This window comes from Archocentrus centrarchus, chromosome 1 (assembly GCF_007364275.1).
Source record: "Archocentrus centrarchus isolate MPI-CPG fArcCen1 chromosome 1, fArcCen1, whole genome shotgun sequence".
Classification (NCBI taxonomy): Eukaryota; Metazoa; Chordata; class Actinopteri; order Cichliformes; family Cichlidae; genus Archocentrus; species Archocentrus centrarchus.
In genome coordinates, this window is record NC_044346.1 from 15,086,329 (window position 1) to 15,105,689 (window position 19,361).

General features: G+C 40.2%; 1 protein-coding gene across 4 annotated transcripts in view; it reads left to right on the plus strand.

Annotated features, from left to right (window-relative positions):
* Positions 1-19,361, plus strand: part of inpp4b (inositol polyphosphate-4-phosphatase type II B) — a 176,929-nt gene that overhangs the window by 84,007 nt on the left and 73,561 nt on the right. For all 4 annotated transcript variants that reach the window (XM_030741749.1, XM_030741740.1, XM_030741757.1 and 1 more), the window contains 3 exons: positions 7,323-7,434; positions 11,213-11,282; positions 14,909-15,056. In XM_030741749.1, coding sequence (XP_030597609.1) covers positions 7,323-7,434; positions 11,213-11,282; positions 14,909-15,056 — 330 coding nt within the window. The remainder of the gene's footprint in view (positions 1-7,322; positions 7,435-11,212; positions 11,283-14,908; positions 15,057-19,361) is intronic.

Sequence of the window (19,361 nt, forward strand, 5' to 3'; positions counted from 1 at the left end):
CCGATTGTCATTGATCTGCACTTAGCTTTTCGGTGACTTAACACCGAATACATGCCAGACATCTTCATCATAGTAAATCTAAACACATAGCTGAATGACTGGTACTGATTATAAGAACGCTCACATCTTAATTGCGACAAAATGCATACACTAGTGTATAGGCAAAAAAGTTTTGTTGCTGTGTGTAGTGCAGATCATTGAAAGCAGGCAGCAGATATGTGTGCTTCTGTGTGTTGGGTGAGGTGAGGAAATAGGCAAGTACAAAATTTCTGCCTGTGATTGACACTCAGCAATTGTTCCTACCCTGTTCATATTTGGTCTTAAATTCCACTTTTATTGTCTTGCACATAAGAAAAAAAAAAAAAACACTGTCATTTCTATTAAAGGATTTGCAAACGTAAATGGAAAGAATTATTGGTGCTTCATGCTCCTGGTCTCTTTCAAACAATTTCAGTTGAAGTCACGAGGGACAAAATCCCCTGTCCTCGTTCAAAATGCATTATAAAAATCTTTAGAAGTCTGAATGGGGAAATTGAGTACCTTCAAAAAGGGTTCTTGGTACAAAATTCATCCCTTGTGTTACTGTCCCTTTGCAGCAGCTCTGCTGTCCATGAAAGCACAAAGAGGGAATTTTATAGTGAAAAGAATGTACTTTGAAAAATACCAACTAAATGGATCTGGCTTACACTTCTGAAGGTTAAGACGCACCACAGAATGCATTTTTGCCCAAAACAAAAACTGTGGATTGTCGCACATCACTGACATCAAAATTGCAGTAGCAGAGTGTTTTTTTTTTCTTTTTTTTTTTGGTGTACTGACAAGAGGAAAATTTTTCAGCAATCAATAATTGTTCCAGTGCACATATCAGTGTGTCAGAATTGTTTTAAGGAAGACTTAAAATGTGTATCTATCTTTAGATTAAAGATATCCTCAGGGTGGGAATAGCCAGTAATGCCATTATAGTGCATGTTTTTCATTTTGTGCTGACACATACTGCTGGGCTTAGCATCAATCCCAGTGTGTTCTTCTAAATGAGATTAAAGCACATGGTCTCACAGTTTTGTTGATTTTGATGTTTTTGTTGTTCAGGTTTCTGCAGGCAATGGAAGTCTGTCAATTTCTTTCTTTTTCAAGATTATTTTGGGAGATGTATGCCTTTATTTGGAGTCAGTGAAGAGAGAGAGGAAATGTTGGGTAAAGAGAGTAGGGGAATCCATCCATCTGCTTATCTGTAGTTGGTTGGGGTGGTAGGAGGCTAAGCTGGGGAGTCGAGATGGGTCTATTCCCAGGGTCTCCTCCAAGCTGGGAAAACCTCCGGAAGGAAGGTACCCAGGAGGAATCCTGATCAGATGCCCAAACCATCTTAGCTGGCTATTTTCACTACAGGAGGAGCTACAACTATACTCTGAACCCCCATGATGTCTGAGCTCCTCACTGTATTTCTAAAACTGAGCCCAGCTGCCCTACAAAGGTAACTTATTTCAGGTGCTTTTATTTGTGATCTTATTCCTTCATTCACTACCAGAAACTCATGAGTGCAGATTAGGGAGTGTCACATGTGTGACACACCATTTTCAGCAATTTCGCAAACCCATTTATTGAGCAAACTGAAGTAATTTAAATGCATTATATAAAAGCACAAACCTAACTCTGTGAAATTGTTGGTGTAAGATGTGCATGGAGATGTGTTTGAGTGTTGTAAGGTGAAGAAAAACAACATGAAGGAACTATGAAGAGAAGCTCAGAGGTCATGACACCGCAGACAGGTAGGAGACCAAGGGAAGTGTAAGCAACAGCTTTATAGTCTGGGAACACCCAGCTCAGATCTTCCCATTTGGCACTGACAAGCCTTCCCCTGCCCACCAGGTAACTGAAACACATCCAGAGGAAATCAGAGTTGAGAGGAAAGGGTGGGGGGGTTGTCACAGCTGGAACATCGATCGACTGGCAAATCAAAAAACTTCACCTTCTGGCTTAACTCTCTTTTCACCAAAACTGTGCAGAACACCCGCATTACTGCTGCCGCTGCATTGACCCGCCTGTCTGTTTGAAGCTTCATTATACTGCCACTTGTGAACAAAATGCCAAGATACTTAAACTCCGTCGCTTGGGGCACCAGCTCATTGTCTTCCCAGAGGGAGCAGTCCACCATTTCCGGCAGGAGTAGAGCAATGACGCAGCAAATTGTCTGGCTGAGCAGTAACTCACTATTAAATGCGACCATGTAGTGTCTTCCCAAACCACACAGCAATTGGTTCACTCCAAGTCTGTCAGTTTCTTGATGTGTTCTCACCTAAACTTCCAGACAGTACATGTGATTTGGAGTGTTAAATGCCATTGAGGTAATCCCTTGTATGCTATATAGTTTAATTAACACTCAAGTGTCACTGTAGGCCTTTACTGTGTGGAATTACACACTCCAGAGCTATAGATATTTTAGCAATACCATAGTAGCCTAATGTCAGTAATCACTGAGTCTTATGTGCTTTTCTCATAAACGTTTTCTTATTGAATCTCTCCCACCTAACTTTCTTACAATTCTGTGAAACGTATAGAAATTGTCCCACAACAGTCATTAACTGCCTGCTTGTGAGTCGCAGTCTGGATTGATGTGAGTGCCTGAAGAAATAGCATCCATTCTGGATATTTTTTTCCACCTTGCTTCTTCTGTGAAAATGGCTTATCCCAGATGGTTTCTGACAGCAGTTAAGCACTAACATAAAATAAATGTAGTGTGAAGACAGTTTTCATCATGCAAGAATAGTAGGTGTGTGTGTGTGTGTGTGTGTGTGTGCGCGTGTGATGGAACTGGAACAAATAGGATGTGTTAAAACTCACAAACTGTCTGCAAGTATCAATCTTCCGCTGACATAGCTCCTATTCTGCTTACTACAGATGTATTGCATCAGGCAAACCGATTAATTTTCTATTTCAGGATTTTACTTTTTGATTGCATTGATGTTTTCCAGTTAATCAGTTTGTTTTCAGTGAAAGTTTGCTCACTCTGCCTTACAAGTGTAACAAAAAAATCCCCACCATGCCATTAAAATACATTTACTTTAGTACAGAACAGAATTTGTACAGTGGATACAGAGGGTGTTTTAGATTAATTTTAGATTCAGACTGAATATATGTATACGGTGTAAGTCTCTTTCATCACATGAAAACCAGGGCAGTTTTTTCTTTGGGAATAAATTTCAAGTGGTCCAGACATGCCAGAGAGAGTGTGCTCAGTATTAGTGTCCCCTGGTGATTCTGTCCAGCTCTATGAACAATGCCTGCTGTGGAGACTTATTGATTGAGTCAGTTCCCTAGTTACAAAATGCCCAATTACTGCCAAATCACATGATTGTGTCATTCATCTCTAATGAAAAGAAAAAAAAAAAAAATCAGAATTAGAGCTATCACTTCTGAAGCTGGCATTCCCCATTATTACTATCCCATGTCCTAACATCTGTCCTTAGTGAAAACTAGCCAGGGCTATATTTAGCCTCCCGTCCAGCTTTATATAGGTCAAGAATCCCTTTTACACACAGTTCCACTGCTTCGCTTCAAGGCTGTAGCATATTTTAGGATCAACATTAACATCCAGATTTAAGGTGTCCTCAAGGTCTTGTAACCATGTCAAAATCCAAACAAAAAAAAAAACAAAAAACCCACAAATAGTTATTTGCATGTCGTGCCAGGTAATTTAGTTTCTCACTGTTAAAGCAAAACCCCGCGTGAGAGTGAAAGCCACGAGTGTTTTTGCTTTGTTTCTGTGGCTATCAGGTGTTCCCCTTCTTGTGGCTTCCCACAGAGAAAGTGCCTGACAACAACTGAAGCACTGCGGCTTTGAAGTTTTTTTTGATAAACTTTTCCCACCCACAGGCTGTTCAATTCAGCATTATTGGCTTTACTCTACAAACGTAAGCAGAAACAGCAGCAGCAGAAACAGGATTTTTTTTTTTTGTTTGGCCACTTTTATGCCACTACTCTAAATGGTTTCACAATTCAGCCCCAGTTATCCACACTTGAAGACCTTTATGACCTTTGGCCATTCGCTTTTTTTCAGAGTAATGACAGGCTGAGTAAAAACTATAATTGGGCTATATTTACAGACAAAGACAAAAAAGTTTGTGTAAATGAGGCACTATGTCTCCAGACTGTACGCGGGGTCCCACATTGTAGTGCAAGCCAATTATACTACAGGATAACTGCTCATTTCACCAAACAAAAACAAGTCCCAAATAACAACCTTTGCCATCTATCATCAAACCACCAAAGAAGCAAATGATAACAGTAGCAATGATAGTATTGCCAATAACAGTAGAAAAATAATAACAGTAATAATATTACTGTGGAAAACATGCAACTCATAATGATACTGAGGTCGCTGCTACATAGCAACATGCACATAAATTCAGTTAAACCACTGGGCTGGATAGATTTGCTCAGATCAATCAAAGTGGGAAAATTAGTTTTCTTGGTTGCTAAATGTGGTGGTTTGAAGACACATTTGTCCTGCAGCAACATCACTTCTGGCTTTTTTTCTTTTTTTTTTAAGTTGTGTGTCAAATTAGGTAAAATTGCTCAGGTGGTTATTCATCCTCACTTAAATGAAAACACAAGAGTTTTAATAAGGATGTGGATCATCAACAGTAATGTTAATGTGTTTTTATGCTTTGAAGAGCCCGGCCAAATTAAGTTTAGCTTTGTGTGTTTTCATCTGAAGGTTAGCAGTCGTGGTGGGGCCTTTGTGTCCTCTGGGCAGTCCAAAGCCATGCATGCCCTTTTTAACTGGTGTTTCTAAACTGGCTTTATGGAATAAATGGTTGAGTCCTCTGTGTCTCTGTGAGCAACTGGCAAACTGTTCAGGGTGTACCCTGCTTCCCCGTATATGGAGCCTCCATGAATATGCCATTAAAAAAGCAGTACATGACGTTTTGTAAGTTCACAGTGAAGTGAGCCTGATACAGCAGCTTAAATGCTACATCTTAACAGAAAAAAGGTTTGTTTTTTTGTTTTTTGTTTTTTTTTTTTGGGGGGGGGGGCATCATTAGTGGAGAAGATTTTGTATCATTAGTGGATGAAAAAAAAATATGGCAAAAGAAGCAAAATTAAGATATGACACTCAGCCGACGCATCCCCTCTTATGCAGATAATTTACAGTATAAGATTTGCTAAATAGTGCAGTGTATATGTACTATATATATATATATATATATATATATATATTTATATATATAATATACCTTGTGCAGCAAAAGCTTATTAGTCCAAATTGGTCATTTGTAGCAAATTGCATTGCATGTTCCCACAGTGGGAAATGTATCTGTAAACTACAAGAAAGGCTTTCAAAAGGAAATAACTGTTAAATGTAAGGCACTTCCCTGATAACTAATTATTTTTTGAATTGTGCCAGATTCACAGCAGACATTTTAAGCACATTATTTTTGTCACTTGAACAAAGCCATCTGATTAAGTGTTGTCATAAAAGAGATCCTGGGCCAATTAGATTAAAAAAAAGATGGGCTCGCAGGCAAAGAACAATCTGCAGATTTGTTTCCATGCCAGCTCCAACAGACGGAAAGTGACGAGGAGGGAATGTGGGAGTCGAGATGGGCTTCTTTTTTTCAACAACAGCTTCTTTTTCAATGACAGGGCTCATCAAAACCTTCTAAGTTAATCAGAGTTCATTTAGTGCGCATGCTAAGTGGCTATACTTAAAATAAAGGTGTGTCTCTGAAGACCAGGCATTCTGTCAGCGGTCTCTAACCTTTTTCCGTGCTCGTTTTTAATGGAATGGAGAACTGGCAGTACAGTGATTGAGCCAAATCGAATCATCCCAGCCCCCTTAAACAGGCTGCAGAAGAGTTCTTTTCCTCACAGACAGTAGTAATATAAAGGAAAATTGTATTTGAGTAGGTGCTGAGTTTATGTTTGGCTGCAAATCAAAACAAAAATCCTAAGACATCTCTCAAAGGCATACTATAAGTTAATTACGTTAAAGCAATTCTAACTGAGGCTCTTGTCCGCCTAAATGGAGAGTTTCATTAGTGGATTGCGGCAGAGTAATCTAAAGAGTAGGGGGCCACTGTAACCCCTAAGGTTTGCCTTGGGAGGACTATCACAGAATGCGATGCATGTTAATCTCCATTTTCTCGATTATGTGTGGGCCACTGTCAGTACAAACTGTTTGTTCAAAGTCAGGGTGACTTTCTTTTGCCGTGCTTCGCTCCTCTGTTGCACAGAAAAGGGGGGCATGATAAGAAATGGGAGGAAACAAGAAGATGAGCAGAGGAGTAAACACTGAGACAGGTGTCTGGCAAGGGACAATGATTAGATTTATAAACCAGCCAATGTTATTTTCTCTGCTTGGAGACCGCTGTAAAACATTAAGTGCTAACTGAAGCTCCCAGGGTCCCACTCCACAGACACCTTTCCTTCAGTATCCAACCTCGAGCTCCCCCGTCCTGTTCTCCCGTTTTCACTCACAGTGCTTCCTACATGTCTTCTTCCCTTTTCTCTTGGGTGCCTTTAGATTTTCTTCTTTGTATCTGCCCAAGATGGATTGGCCTCGAAAGCACCCTTTTTGCTTCCATCACCATCCTTGCATTTTCTTCTCCTCAGGCGGGGGTGTGTCATCCATCCTCCTGTCTCCCCAGACCAGTGGCTGATGCACAACATCCAATATTTTCTCCAGCTGGAGTGGAACTGAGCACATTAGGGATGGGTCTGTTAAGGTGTTCAGACTTGCTCCCGCTATACCCAGGGACCATTTTTCTTCATTTGAGAGCGTCTGTCTTGCTGCCAATAATATAGATTTTCTATCAGCTCCTAAATCATGGCCCCATGATTGGGAAAGTGATTAGTCAGGTCTCTCTGATATGAAAATTCTAGTATCAATTTTCATGTCTGTCAGGGCACATAGCCTGGTTTATTAAACCACTATTTGAACAGTTAGACGAAACGTTCTTTCCTTCACCCCCGTCAGCTTCCCACTGGAGCGGGCTCGGTTTTATTCTACATGCAAACTCATGGGCAAAATCTGTCAGGAAAAGAAATCGCCGCAGTGCAAGCATCCATGTCCTGATTCCACTTTTTATTCAAACAGCTTTATAATTTCACAACCTGTTCAAGGCTGGAAATAAGCTTATTAGGTTTGCAGAGTCGGGGGGGCCTGACACGAAGATTAATATTTCTGAGGCCCATAGAGGGGTAGTAGCTAGAGGAAAAGATCATTTAACAGAGGAGACATTTTATTCAACAGCTTGTATGAAGAGGCCAATGGTTAATGTATCTTTTTTTTTCTTTCTTTCTCTCTTCATGTCTTCCTTTAGGTCATCTGATGGTGTGTGCTCAGCAGGAACAGTGGTGGTGAGTCGTTTGAAGATGGGGGAGATGGAGGAAGCTGATATGGACCACATCACCACTGACATGCCATCACAGAAGGTAGAGTAGCAGGCTGACTAGACGAAGCAGGAGCAGGGGTCTCTGTGCGCCAGACGCCTCACGCCAAAGCTAGGATTAACAGGCACTGCTCAGGTCCTGCAATGAGATTAAATAAACTTCAGTAAAACCTAATAGGGATTTACAGGATGTGAGTATGTTTAATGTCTGAATGCCTATATGGTGAAACAGAAAGGGTTTAAAAGAAAAATGATATTGACACGCACATACAAATCTATTTGTGTCCCTAAACTGTTATGCATTTGGCCAAAAATATTTCCTGGGTGTATTCTCCGCTCTTAACTGGGCTCTGAAGGAAAAAGAAGAAGAAAAAGTGTTCTCCTTCAGAGTCTTTGAGGCCCCACCAAATCAAAGTGGAGTTGTGCATATGTACTCCTGATCTGGACCATGATTCATCAGGTGAATTCATGTCATAGAGCCTGTGCTCAGGGAATGAAAACATAAAGAAGCTCTTGTGATATTTCTGATCTGTAAAGAGGAACAGCTCTGCAAAGCAGCGTAGAGGTTTGTAGTCAATGCCTGTTGTTGATTTGCTGTTGTCTGTGTGCGTACTGTACTGTAATTGTGTGTTTTTCTATGTTCTGTTTATGTATGTGTGTGAATCACTGTCTTATATAATTGACCAAGGGCCTCTACATGGCTGACTGGCTTTCTATTCTGCCTACCCCTGTTCATGGTGCAGGGAGGTTCCCTGCTAGGCTCCAGCGTGTCACTGAAAATCTGCCCATGTCGCCTTGATGAATGTGTTGCCCTGTGCGTGCATGTGCACGCACGTCTTGCCACAGCATATTTCCTCTTGTGTATTCTTTTTGTTGTTGAAGATGAAGGAAGGAAAGAAGGAAGGGTATGACAAACACTGGGGAAGGCTCACTTTAGACTCAGGACTCACTTGTAGGGAAGTTCTTTTGTTCCTTACTTGGTCAATGTACCTTAGTCATGTTCATGTGCTGCTGCCTGAATTTATGTATTTGTGTGTGTTTGTGAGTGTGCTTTTGATCAGTCCATGTCATTGCTTGGGTGGTCACTGCTCATGAATATCCCAGTGATCCTGCAAACATAATCAGCTGAAACAAGAAAGAGACTCCAGTCACCTTTGATCTGATCTCTTTACATATTTTAGTCTACAAAGAGCCAGCGAGCACATGCTGTCCGCTGCCTACAGTTACAATGGGACTCCTTTTGCAGCTGAGGCCCTTGGCTCATTGTTAATACTTTTCACTGGAAGAGACCTTACTTAGTGAAATCTGCCCTTTTTGTCCAGCGGACACAGCTTACTCTGGAGCTTGTGTGTGTGAGTGAGTACGGCTGTTGGTTGATGTCTGTTTTATTCAGGATCAGTTTCTGAGCTAGGAGAGGTGATGGATTGTCCCCGGCAGTCATTAAAGTCCTTTTCTGGGGACAGATTTGGCTGTCTGGCTGTGTTAAATGGTTCATCAGACAGGCCAGAGCTGGCATACAGCGAGCATGAAAGATTGTTAGCTGTCAGACGTCTGCGTTGCTTTGATGAAGAAACTCAGGCAAAATTTTTTTAAAAAGCAGGAGGTACGTCATTTTAACTGGTGTGCATGTGTGTTTTACGAAAAGCCGAGTGTAAGATATAAAAAGTACAGCTTTACACTATCTTCTATATGAATTTGACTATTTTATTCATTTTAATGTAGCAATATGACACAAACTCCACGGGTTTGTAACAGTTTCATTCATCCTTTTCAGGACCAAAAATGTAAGAAATGAGTTAATGATACTACACTGTAGTACTGTGTTGTGTTATATTACCTAATAACATAATAAGTATATAATTAACACACTGGGTTGACGATAGAGTCTTATTTTTATTTGTTATCATCTTACTCAGTGGCTATGCTGGCACTATGCTGCATTCTGCTGTAGATCCAGAGTGTGATTTGCTGGGGTGGTATGTCCCTACATATCCTGCCTCTGCTAAATTATTTTTTATCCCTGCTGGGGAAACAGACAATGACTTTCAGTGCTGGCTATCCCATGACAGGTGAGATGACACTGTATTTACTTTTCATTATCTCACCATTATTCAAACCACTGCCTCAATCTGAAAAATACCCTTAACTAAATAAAAGAGAAATGAAAAATATTCGGATCATCAGATTTTACAGCAGCCATGAAGAAAAAAATCCTAGAAATATTCCTGCTGAGTGTCAGTCCCGTGCCTGATCATCTACATCAGAATTCCTTACAAAATTTGAGGTCTGTAGCTTTATTGACCACTTGTTGATTTGCAGTTATGCGTCTGGCCTGCTGTCTGTGACATCCTGCAGTTAGAAACCCCGGCTATGAAGGCGTCTCTGAAGAAATGTTATGTGCACAGTTTGTTGGCTGTGCGAGTGATGGAGCAGCATCTGTAATGGGCCAACAGAGAGGAGCAGCCATGCTCCTGTTTGGAAAGATCAACCCTAAACTGAAAGTCATTAAACTCCAAATGTCAGCTGTTGATCTCAGTAAATGGAACAGGATGCGTCCTTCCCTGTCCAGAGGTTTACAGATTTGGGTAAAAGAGGGTGACAGACTGCAGACAACGGTCTATGGGAAAGCAGAAAAAGTATGTTGTCAAAGCTGACTATTTTCTTAGGAATCTGCTGTAGTGGAATATCATTATTCCACTACAGTAGATTCCTTTAGACTGACAGCACTTTGAGGCTTCAAAATGTTTAGGACCACTTTGACTCCTGAATTATTTTAATGATGCCACGCCCTCTGCAACTACTAATTGCCTTCCAGTGACAGCGCAGGAGACTGTGGGTGCTGCTGAGGCTTAATTGCCAATTCTCTACACCTCATAAAGATAAGTTATTGTTGTAAACGAAAAAAGCTGAAAAATTTAAAACAGAAAATATTTGAAACCAGACTTACCCTCTTTTGTCCAATTGCAGGTTTATGGCACTTCCACAGTGGCTTCTCTTTTCAAACTGGCAGTTACGTCCATATTTGTTTGTTTGAGAAACTTTAATTTTGGAAAAATGCACCAAATCTAAGCAGGACATTAAATTACTCATATGAGAGTGGGTTTTGCTTCCTCTGTAGGCTACTGTTGCAATGATTAAGTAATGAAATAACCACATTAAAAATAATGGATCTGTTGCCTAGTAGCACACTGTAATTGAGAGATTAAAGCCGTGTGGTCCCCCATCTCTGCTAGGCAAAATAGATCATTTACTCTATGCCAGTTGATAGTAATTTGAAATTTACCATCAGCAGAGGAAACCACATTATACATGGTGAATTGGTAATTATGGTGACGGTATAACAGGTCCACCACCCAGTGAAGTCACAGTGACTCTTTTTCTAACTCGTGTGTGTGAGACCCTCAGTGGTTGCAGTAAAGGGAGAAATGTGTCATCCTTTAAGAAATGAACAGTAAGAGCATTGAATTCGTATGTTTTTATGTGTTTTTTTTGTTGTTATTATTATATATTGTTTTAATGTAGTTATACTAATGTGAGCAGTTTCATGAGTTCTCAAGTAGCCCACATGGATCAAACTACCTGAATTTTACCTGCCGACTACAGCTTTGACACTGATGCACCTCTGAGTGTCAAAGCTAAATGAGGATTTTTCAAACCCAAACTGCCACCAAATTACAGTGTCTGTCTTACTGTATCCAGTCTCAGGCCGCACGTGAATATGGATGTCGTCACAAGTGACAGCTGTGATTGAAGAGAAATACTTCACCTGTTCTGCTGACGTTTGCCAGTTCTCACCTTTTCTTTTCTTCTGTGCTTTCCAGTGTCCACTGGTATGTGAGTCTGCGCACCATTCCTGCACCGACAGAGAAAATAACCCACTGACCGGGCCAGGTATGAGTCACACCCTGAGCACCTGTAATTTCAGCACTTACTGCTGGGTAATGTTGCTATAAAAATGCCTCTAATTTCCCCTTCTTGAAAGAACTCTTTAATGGGCTTGAAAGAAAGCTGGAAAGACTCTATTATAATGCATTTAATACATTATGGTAGTTAACATCATGTAATGTCTTTATCTAAAAGTCTGTTAATGTTCTGCATCTGTTTAACCTTGAGTAACCTTTCCATGAATAAGATTTGAAGCATCTCTGCTGTATCCTCCTTTGATTAAAGAATTCATATCCTCTCTCTGCTTTCATTTACGAGGAGTCTTGGTGTTTTTAGAGAATAGTGAGAGGTAGCTGACAATGATGTAAGCCTGCTCAGTTCTTTGTAGACTAACTGAAGATGAGGAGAAGATGCTGCATGAGCTGCGTGAAACTAATTTAGTGGCAACACAGAAAGTCAGCTCACTCACTGGTGAGAATCGTAGAGAGTAAATGTAAAACATGTAGACGGAAAAGTGATAGACTTGAAAAGGTCACAACTCCTGCTGTGTTAAAACTTCACAGAGTAAACTTGGGAAACAGTTTCTTTTTTATCATCACACATCCATTTTCTCCTGTACCTGGATACCCACAGCCTCCCTGAGCTCCCTGCCTGTTGTCATGGTGTCATTGCTGCTTACTGTTTCTACTGTGATTACCTAGTGAACTGCAGCCATGTTTGCAGGTGCACATCTGCAGCCTGTCAAAACAATACCCTCTCTGCAGATACAGCCAGATTGAGTAATGCAATTTAGTCTTCCACTTTTATTACCTTTCAAAATGAGCATGCAGAGAACGGGGAGATAGCAGAGCCCACGCGCAGCAGTTCTCGGTAAGTCATTTTCTTAAGAGGTGTCAGGAAGGGAAAAGGAGGCGTCTGATTGGTGGTCAGATTAGTGTGGTGGCGGGGGGGAGTCCGGGGGTTAATCCGCTTCTCTGATGGAGGTGGAAGTCAGCAAACTGTTGCTGCTCTGATTAAGGTTGTGTCCTCACCCCCTTTCTCTACATGTATCCCTTGCTCCCCATTTATTTTTGTCAATCCATTACAGTTTTTCTAATCCCCATGCCAACAATTTTTGAATTTCACATTTCATTTAGATACAATTAAGAATCCTCTCAGGGGTCATTCAGGCTAGTCTTAATTAAATTGCCATTAATTTGAGTATCTTCAGCATCATAGAAAAAGACTCCTTAGCCTGTCTACAGGCTAATATTGTCCTTAAGAGAATCTGTGTTGTCTGTGTGGGCCTGAATTTTTATTCACATAAACTTTGATGTGGCAAATTTGAAAACAAATTGCTTAGAAGCCTGTCTACTAATACATGGTAAAGTCAGTAAAAAGTTGCATGAGCAACACTAATAGAAATGCCTTTCGTGCAGAGGTTTAAAAAATCTCTTGCTGCATTTCTTAAGTGCTCACCATGGTTACTGCATGGCAGTTTTATCTAAAATTTGATTCTGGGCATGTCTGCTGTTTCCGTCTTTTCAATATATTCTTTATTATTCTCATCATCTCGATAGCCCATGAAAAGAAAACGCAACATTCCCTTGATTTTACCAATACTTTGCTAATTCATGCCTGTGGCACTTTGCCTCAAGGCCATTTGTTCCTCCATCTATTCATTCATCCATCCATTCATCTTTGCGTCCATCCTCTTAACTGACTATCCAACTAGGGCTGCAGGAGGTGCAAGCCTACAACAAATTATTTTGGGCAAGAGGCAGGTTAATTATCAGAACAGCTCCTTGTTAGCCCTGTGATGGGCTAACAGACATCCAATCACTAGGACATCCACACCTACTGAAATGTGTTATCACCAACTGGCCTAACGTGCATGTCTGTGGGGGAGAAAGCAGAGCATCTAGAATAAAGAACCCATGTAAACTCTGGGAAGAAAGGCCCCAGGAAGCAGCTCAGAAGCATCTTTTCTGTGCCTTCGCCATTTGTTCCTCCATCCATTTTCTTCCACTTATCCTTTTCAGGGTCACGAGGGGGCTGGAGCCTATCCCACCTGTCGTAGGGCGAGAGGCAGGATACATCTGTTCCTGTTCAGTATAATATATTTAAATACCTGAGTGGTAGTACACTTTTTCGGAGGGCACGTGTTAACCAAGGATTTGTTATGGACAATCGCAAGCTTTGGAGTAATATAGAACTATGTATGTATTGCTAATATTTAATTAAAATACCAAAACAGTGTGCATGGGATCAGATGGTTTGTTGATGGTTTTACAACACTAAATGAAGTCTACAGCACAAAGCAATAATCCAAAGTATTTTATTGCTGGATTTGATCCCTGGATGATGATAATAATAACTCAACAATCAAATATGGTCAGACTAGCATGAAATAACGCTGGTTGGTGGCAACAAGATGAATTGTTGGAATAGTTTTTGACATTTTTTTTTTTTGTTTGTTTTGTTTTGATTTCAAAAGGTCACCCAGTTTTCACTTGGAAACTAGTTTTTATTAAACTACATATAAAGCCGCTGCTTAAGTCAGCCAAGCAGCACATATTTTTGACATTGCATCCTAAATTAATACTCTTGCCACATAAGAACTCCCACTGTAGTGCGCCTTCTGGAACCCATCTGCGCTGAAGGGCATCACTGAACTTTAACACTCGAGGACGAATGACGTAGCATCACGAGGATTAATGGCTCGGACACTCGGTTTAAAAATGAGGACTTAGACAGACGACCTTGAAAGAAGAACAATTTGGGGCCAAACTGTGTTATAGTACCGTTTCTTATGGAGACCGTTCTCTCACTGCCAGTAGGAGCAAGTGGATGGCTCCCATTTCTGAATTTAGGCACAAAAAAAAAAAAAAGGCTGCCGTGCATGTTTGACTTCCCTTTGCAAGTCTGTCAAGGTTTCACTCTGGGTGCTTCAGCTCCTACTTATTGAGTGACTTCCTCTCTGACTATAGCTCTACAAACGCAAAGGAGTACGACACACAGTTTGAGGCTCACGGCTTTCTTGCCCTCTGCTGCTAGCATGCAGATAAGAGCATTAGAGCTGTTTTTCATTTCCAGCCTTCAATTGCTGCTATTAGCTGCTCTGGAAAAAAAAATGAAGATGGGAGTAAACGTGAAGCGGTTCTAATGGAAAAGCTGGGCACGGGGGTTTGTAAGCAAAGTTTCAAAATGATTCAATGGAGTGTTCCTCAGTGTTGCGCAATAAATAAGCAATTAAAATGTAAATGGAGGAAATAATAAGGCAAAGATTAGCAGGACAAGGCTATGTGTTTTGCTCTGCTGTGCTGTCAACTGGAGAGAGAGAGAGAGAGAGAAGGCCTTGAAAGATGAGAAACTCCTTATCTATAGCAGACACCATTATTGATTATAGAATTTAATTTGAGCTTCATACCTCACAAGACTTTAAGACTTTTGAAGTGTGTCTGTTCTGTGGCGTCCTTGAGGCAGGCAGCTGTCAGAGTTGATGTAGAAGACTGTTTACCTTTTGCAAAATTAAAGAGAAACCCTTTAAAATTTATATGATGAGGATGTGATGTATTTTCTGCTGTGTCATATGGTTTGGTATAACCCCCCACCCCCACCCCCCCACCCATCCCTTTGTCTTCCTCTGGCAGTGTTCAAGAACCCAGTATGCAAGGTGTACAGATTTCAAACAGTGGACAGCAGGTGGATGCTTGTGCGGGAACAAATGGAGGAGTGCACTCTGTCATTCAGTATCCCCAAACAGCTGCTCTTGCTGTACATTCAGGAGGACATGATCAGGTAGGTGCATCTGAAAAATCAGACGTGTTAATGTTGTAGACCTAAACTTCTTGTTCTTGTCATGGATTACAGGTCAAGGACCTAAATGCAGACTCTGGAGGCAGACTGATTAAACAGAAGGCGAGACTTTTATTTTGGCTGACTCGCAATTTTCCGAAATAGATTCCAAAGTAAATCCAAAAAAAAAAAGAAAAAACAAAAAAAGAAAGAAGAAGAAGCATAAATTCAAAATTAGCCCAGGAGATCACAGCAGAATATCACATGAGGGGAGCTTAGCAGACGCTGCAACAGAGACTGAGGGGAAGACGGGATTGTTTATACATATGGGGTGATCCGGAAAGTGGGGACAGCTGGGGACAGATGTGTAGATGATCAAGACAATGAGGTGGTGTAAGGAGTAAATCTAAGTATAAAGCACAGGTGATAACTGACTACCAAAGTAAAACAGGAACTAACTCAGAGTCACTAAAAACAACAGACAACTATACTAATATAGGAAGCTAAGGACAAATCAGAGACTCTATAAACAGTAATTCCTGTAGAACTCAAAACACAACAAGAACTGAAAAGCTTAAAGTACAAAAAGTTCAAGACCTCAAGTGAATTAACAAAAACAAACTAGAACATAGAATCACAATAAAACCAAAAAGAAAATGCCTGATAATGATAACGAACTAGGACATTAAAACATGACACACATTAAAACACAAGAACACAAGGAACCAAACGGAAAAGAAACACTAACTTATTTTTCAAAGGAAACAAAATTCAAACATCAATCAAAACTAATGCAAGAACCTTAAATGCCATCAGATCCAATGATAAATCCCTACAATAATCCCAGCCTCAGAATAGAAATCAGGACCCAGATATATGAAAACCAAGACAAGAACCCAAACTCAGAGATTAACTAGAAAACTAAAATAAACAAGACAACCACAAACCCACAATAAACCTACAGACCGTGAAAGTTCTGTTTTTTCCATACATATTTAAATGGAGCCCACTGCTTTAGTTTATAACTTCAGCCAAAAATAAATAAAAATGATGTGATTAACCACACAAATAGCGGGACAGAATAATAAAGAATATAGCTGCAATTAAAATAGAGTCTAGTTAATACTGTGTGAGAACGAGAAAAAGTTAAGACCATTCCCTCAGGCTCAACCGGTGATTATTAAAGCAGATCATTCCTTAACTGGCCTGTTGTATCTGGCAGCCCTTTCTCATACATAACACATAAATGGATGCATACACACACACACACGCACACACAGATTCACATGAATTCTTTATGCTCACATCAATCCAAGGCACATAAAGTTCCAATCAGAGATTTGGATGAACGTGTTAGTAGGAGGATGTTTTTCCATTTGTAATCACAGCATGCGACAAAAGCATCCCACAGACACACAACTTCAAGGACGTGTGTCCACCGTGCCCTCTGTCATCAGTTTACCTGTCAAACATTCACCTTCCTACGACCATTGTTCCCCTCCTTCTGTCTTATTAACCTTACTTCCTGTTGCTCTGCAAACTGATAATTTAAATCATGACTAAATTTAGAAGACAATTATAAAATATTTATTAAATGCGTTATCTGTATAATACAGCTCATGAGCACTCAGCAGGCACGACGCCGTGACTACCATATGCAATGTTTGTTTATTAACAGGCGTGTGTGCCGTATCTCCAGCTCGGTCGCTCAAGCACCTCTTCTGTAATCCTCTTTAAATGTTGTCTTTCTCCACGGTGCCTCTCCATTTTGCCGATTCCGTCAGCCAAGCTCACAGCAGTGCTAGCTCAGGGTTTTTAATGATTCAGTTACTGCTGTAAAAGTTGTGAGTGCAGCAGCGGATGGTGGGTGGCTTAGTTTGCTTTACCACTCTGTGATAATCTTGGATATTTCTTCCGTCTATTTGTTAGCTTTGATGTCTCCACTCATGTTCTAATCTAACTCTGCAAGCACAGAGGTGGCAGAGTTTCCTTCATTTCTCCAGTGGAGATGCTGTGGCGCCTCGTGCATGTGTGCGTCAGTGTGTGCGTGTGTAAACATAATGAATGCATGTGTAGTAAAGTGTGTGGGTGTCGATAAAACCTCCCTCATTAAGAGCTGTCTGGTTTCTCATTAATGACAAAAAAAATTGTCCCCTTGCTTTTGGTGTTAATTAACAAGTATCGTGTCTGTGTGTCAAGATCATATAGGTGACATCTTGACATCCAGCATCTTTGTTTGCACGTTTTTACATTTGCGATCTGGATTGATGGCTTTGCTTGTTGGATGGAGCTGTTTTTTTCACAACAAGCTCAATTTATTGTGATTAAAAAAAAAAAAAAAGCTCACGTTTCAGTGCAGTAGAGGTCATACTGGCCCCACACAAAAGGCCTTCAGTGATTAAATTGAACAGTCACTATAATGCACCATGAAACAAAGGTGCCCCCATGACAGGTCTTTTTATGAGCCCGACTCAATTTTAGCACATTATGCTACTTTATTTTTGTCCATTGTTTTTTGTTTTGTTTTGTTTTAATATATCAGCATCATATGTCAGTAAAAGGAAAAAAAAATCATTGTTTACAATAATTACAAATATATATATATTTTTAATTTTCTCATATCTCATAAGTCTGAAGGAGATGCTACTTCAGTCGGGACCACTATAGTCAAAGAACTGTTTTATCTGCCACAATGTGGGGAGAGCAGCAGCAAGACCTCAGCACAAAACAGAGCAGGCAGCAATCACAATAGATATCACATTAAGTTAGATACTAAAAAAAAGGTACTCCGATACTTAGCACTACTAAAAATGACTACTGGATTATCAGTATTTGCAGAAGCATTGATACCAACAGTACCATCTTTGCCTCCTCCAGCTGACACACAACTTCACAACACACTGCTGCAGACAGGCAGGCACACAGCCCCTGAAACAGTTGATGTTCACATCACTGAATGACACTGAAGGACACACACCTCAACATTAGTCGTTTAACTGTTAACAATTACCCGATAGCTGCATTATTATTATTAAGGTAGTAACTATGGCTAGTAATTATGACTAGTAATAAAAAGATAACATAGTATGGGAGCTAGGCAGCAAATGTTATCAGTCCTGCCGGTCTGTAACACTAGTAGTGTTCGTTTAACAGGACAACACAATTATTTGTGTTTAAAAAGTTTTCTGGGTATCTGTTTCAAGTCTGAAATTCTAGTATTGTGACAACCCTGTTAGATATGGCAAAGTGGCTTGCAGATGCAGCAGCTTAAACGGCACTGAGATTTGCCGATTGGATGCCTAGAAGAGTAACGCTGCTGAGCTGAACTCCGTGGCCTGCCTAAAATAAAGCTATGCTTAATTTTATACGTAAACAGAATACATTTGGTGCTGTCTGGAAAGTGAAAAGAACTGCATAATGTACCATATTATTCCAAATGCAGCTGCTTTAGCATAAGTTGTTTAGCCTTCCATAGTGAATTACAAGAAGACAGGAGAGTCACTCAGAATATTATTGTTGGGCTTCAGAGTTTTAGTGCTAATCAACAATGAATATTCACTTGGCAGCACAACAAATATCCAAATCCTGAAGTTGAACACCGAATACTCATAAAAAGAACAAATGTCCAAATAGCTGATGTTTGAGAAGGCCCGACAACATACACAAGATTATTATTTACTTTCAGAAATGTCTGCAAAAACTTAAATGACATTAAGAGGACAGGAGTCACTGCTGCTTGTTCTCACTACAGGCTAGATCATTTAAAAGATATAATAAAGTCCTCATCTTACTCTATAATATGAAATGTGACATTGAAAATGCATTTTCCCTAATGCCTGCTGTCTGTTGAATGTTATACTAGAGGAACTGTGACTTTATTTTTACATGCATATTTAATCAGCTCGTACGTACTCTTATCACACCTTTACCCTTTCCAGACAATAGCGCAGTGATTAAGCGGGTGAGTCTATCGTATATCTCTATTCACCATCTCACTGCCTCTGCACCCTCATTTAGCAAGCAGATAAGTGTATCTGTTGTTTTATCCCTTATTTACATCCACCTTGACCACAGACACAAAATAACAGATCCCCAGGGAACAATAATGTGGTTTGACCCTGTGATGTCTCAGAGGTATAGTTTCAGGATATTTGGTGAAGACCATTGTAACTATATATTAAGCATATTAACATTGGCTATATAAATCAGAAAACCTGTAACCATTGCCCCCTTTATTGATAAAGTGATTGGGGCTACTTCAACCTAAGTGGATTCATTAAGAACAATGTACTGTATATTTGATTGAAA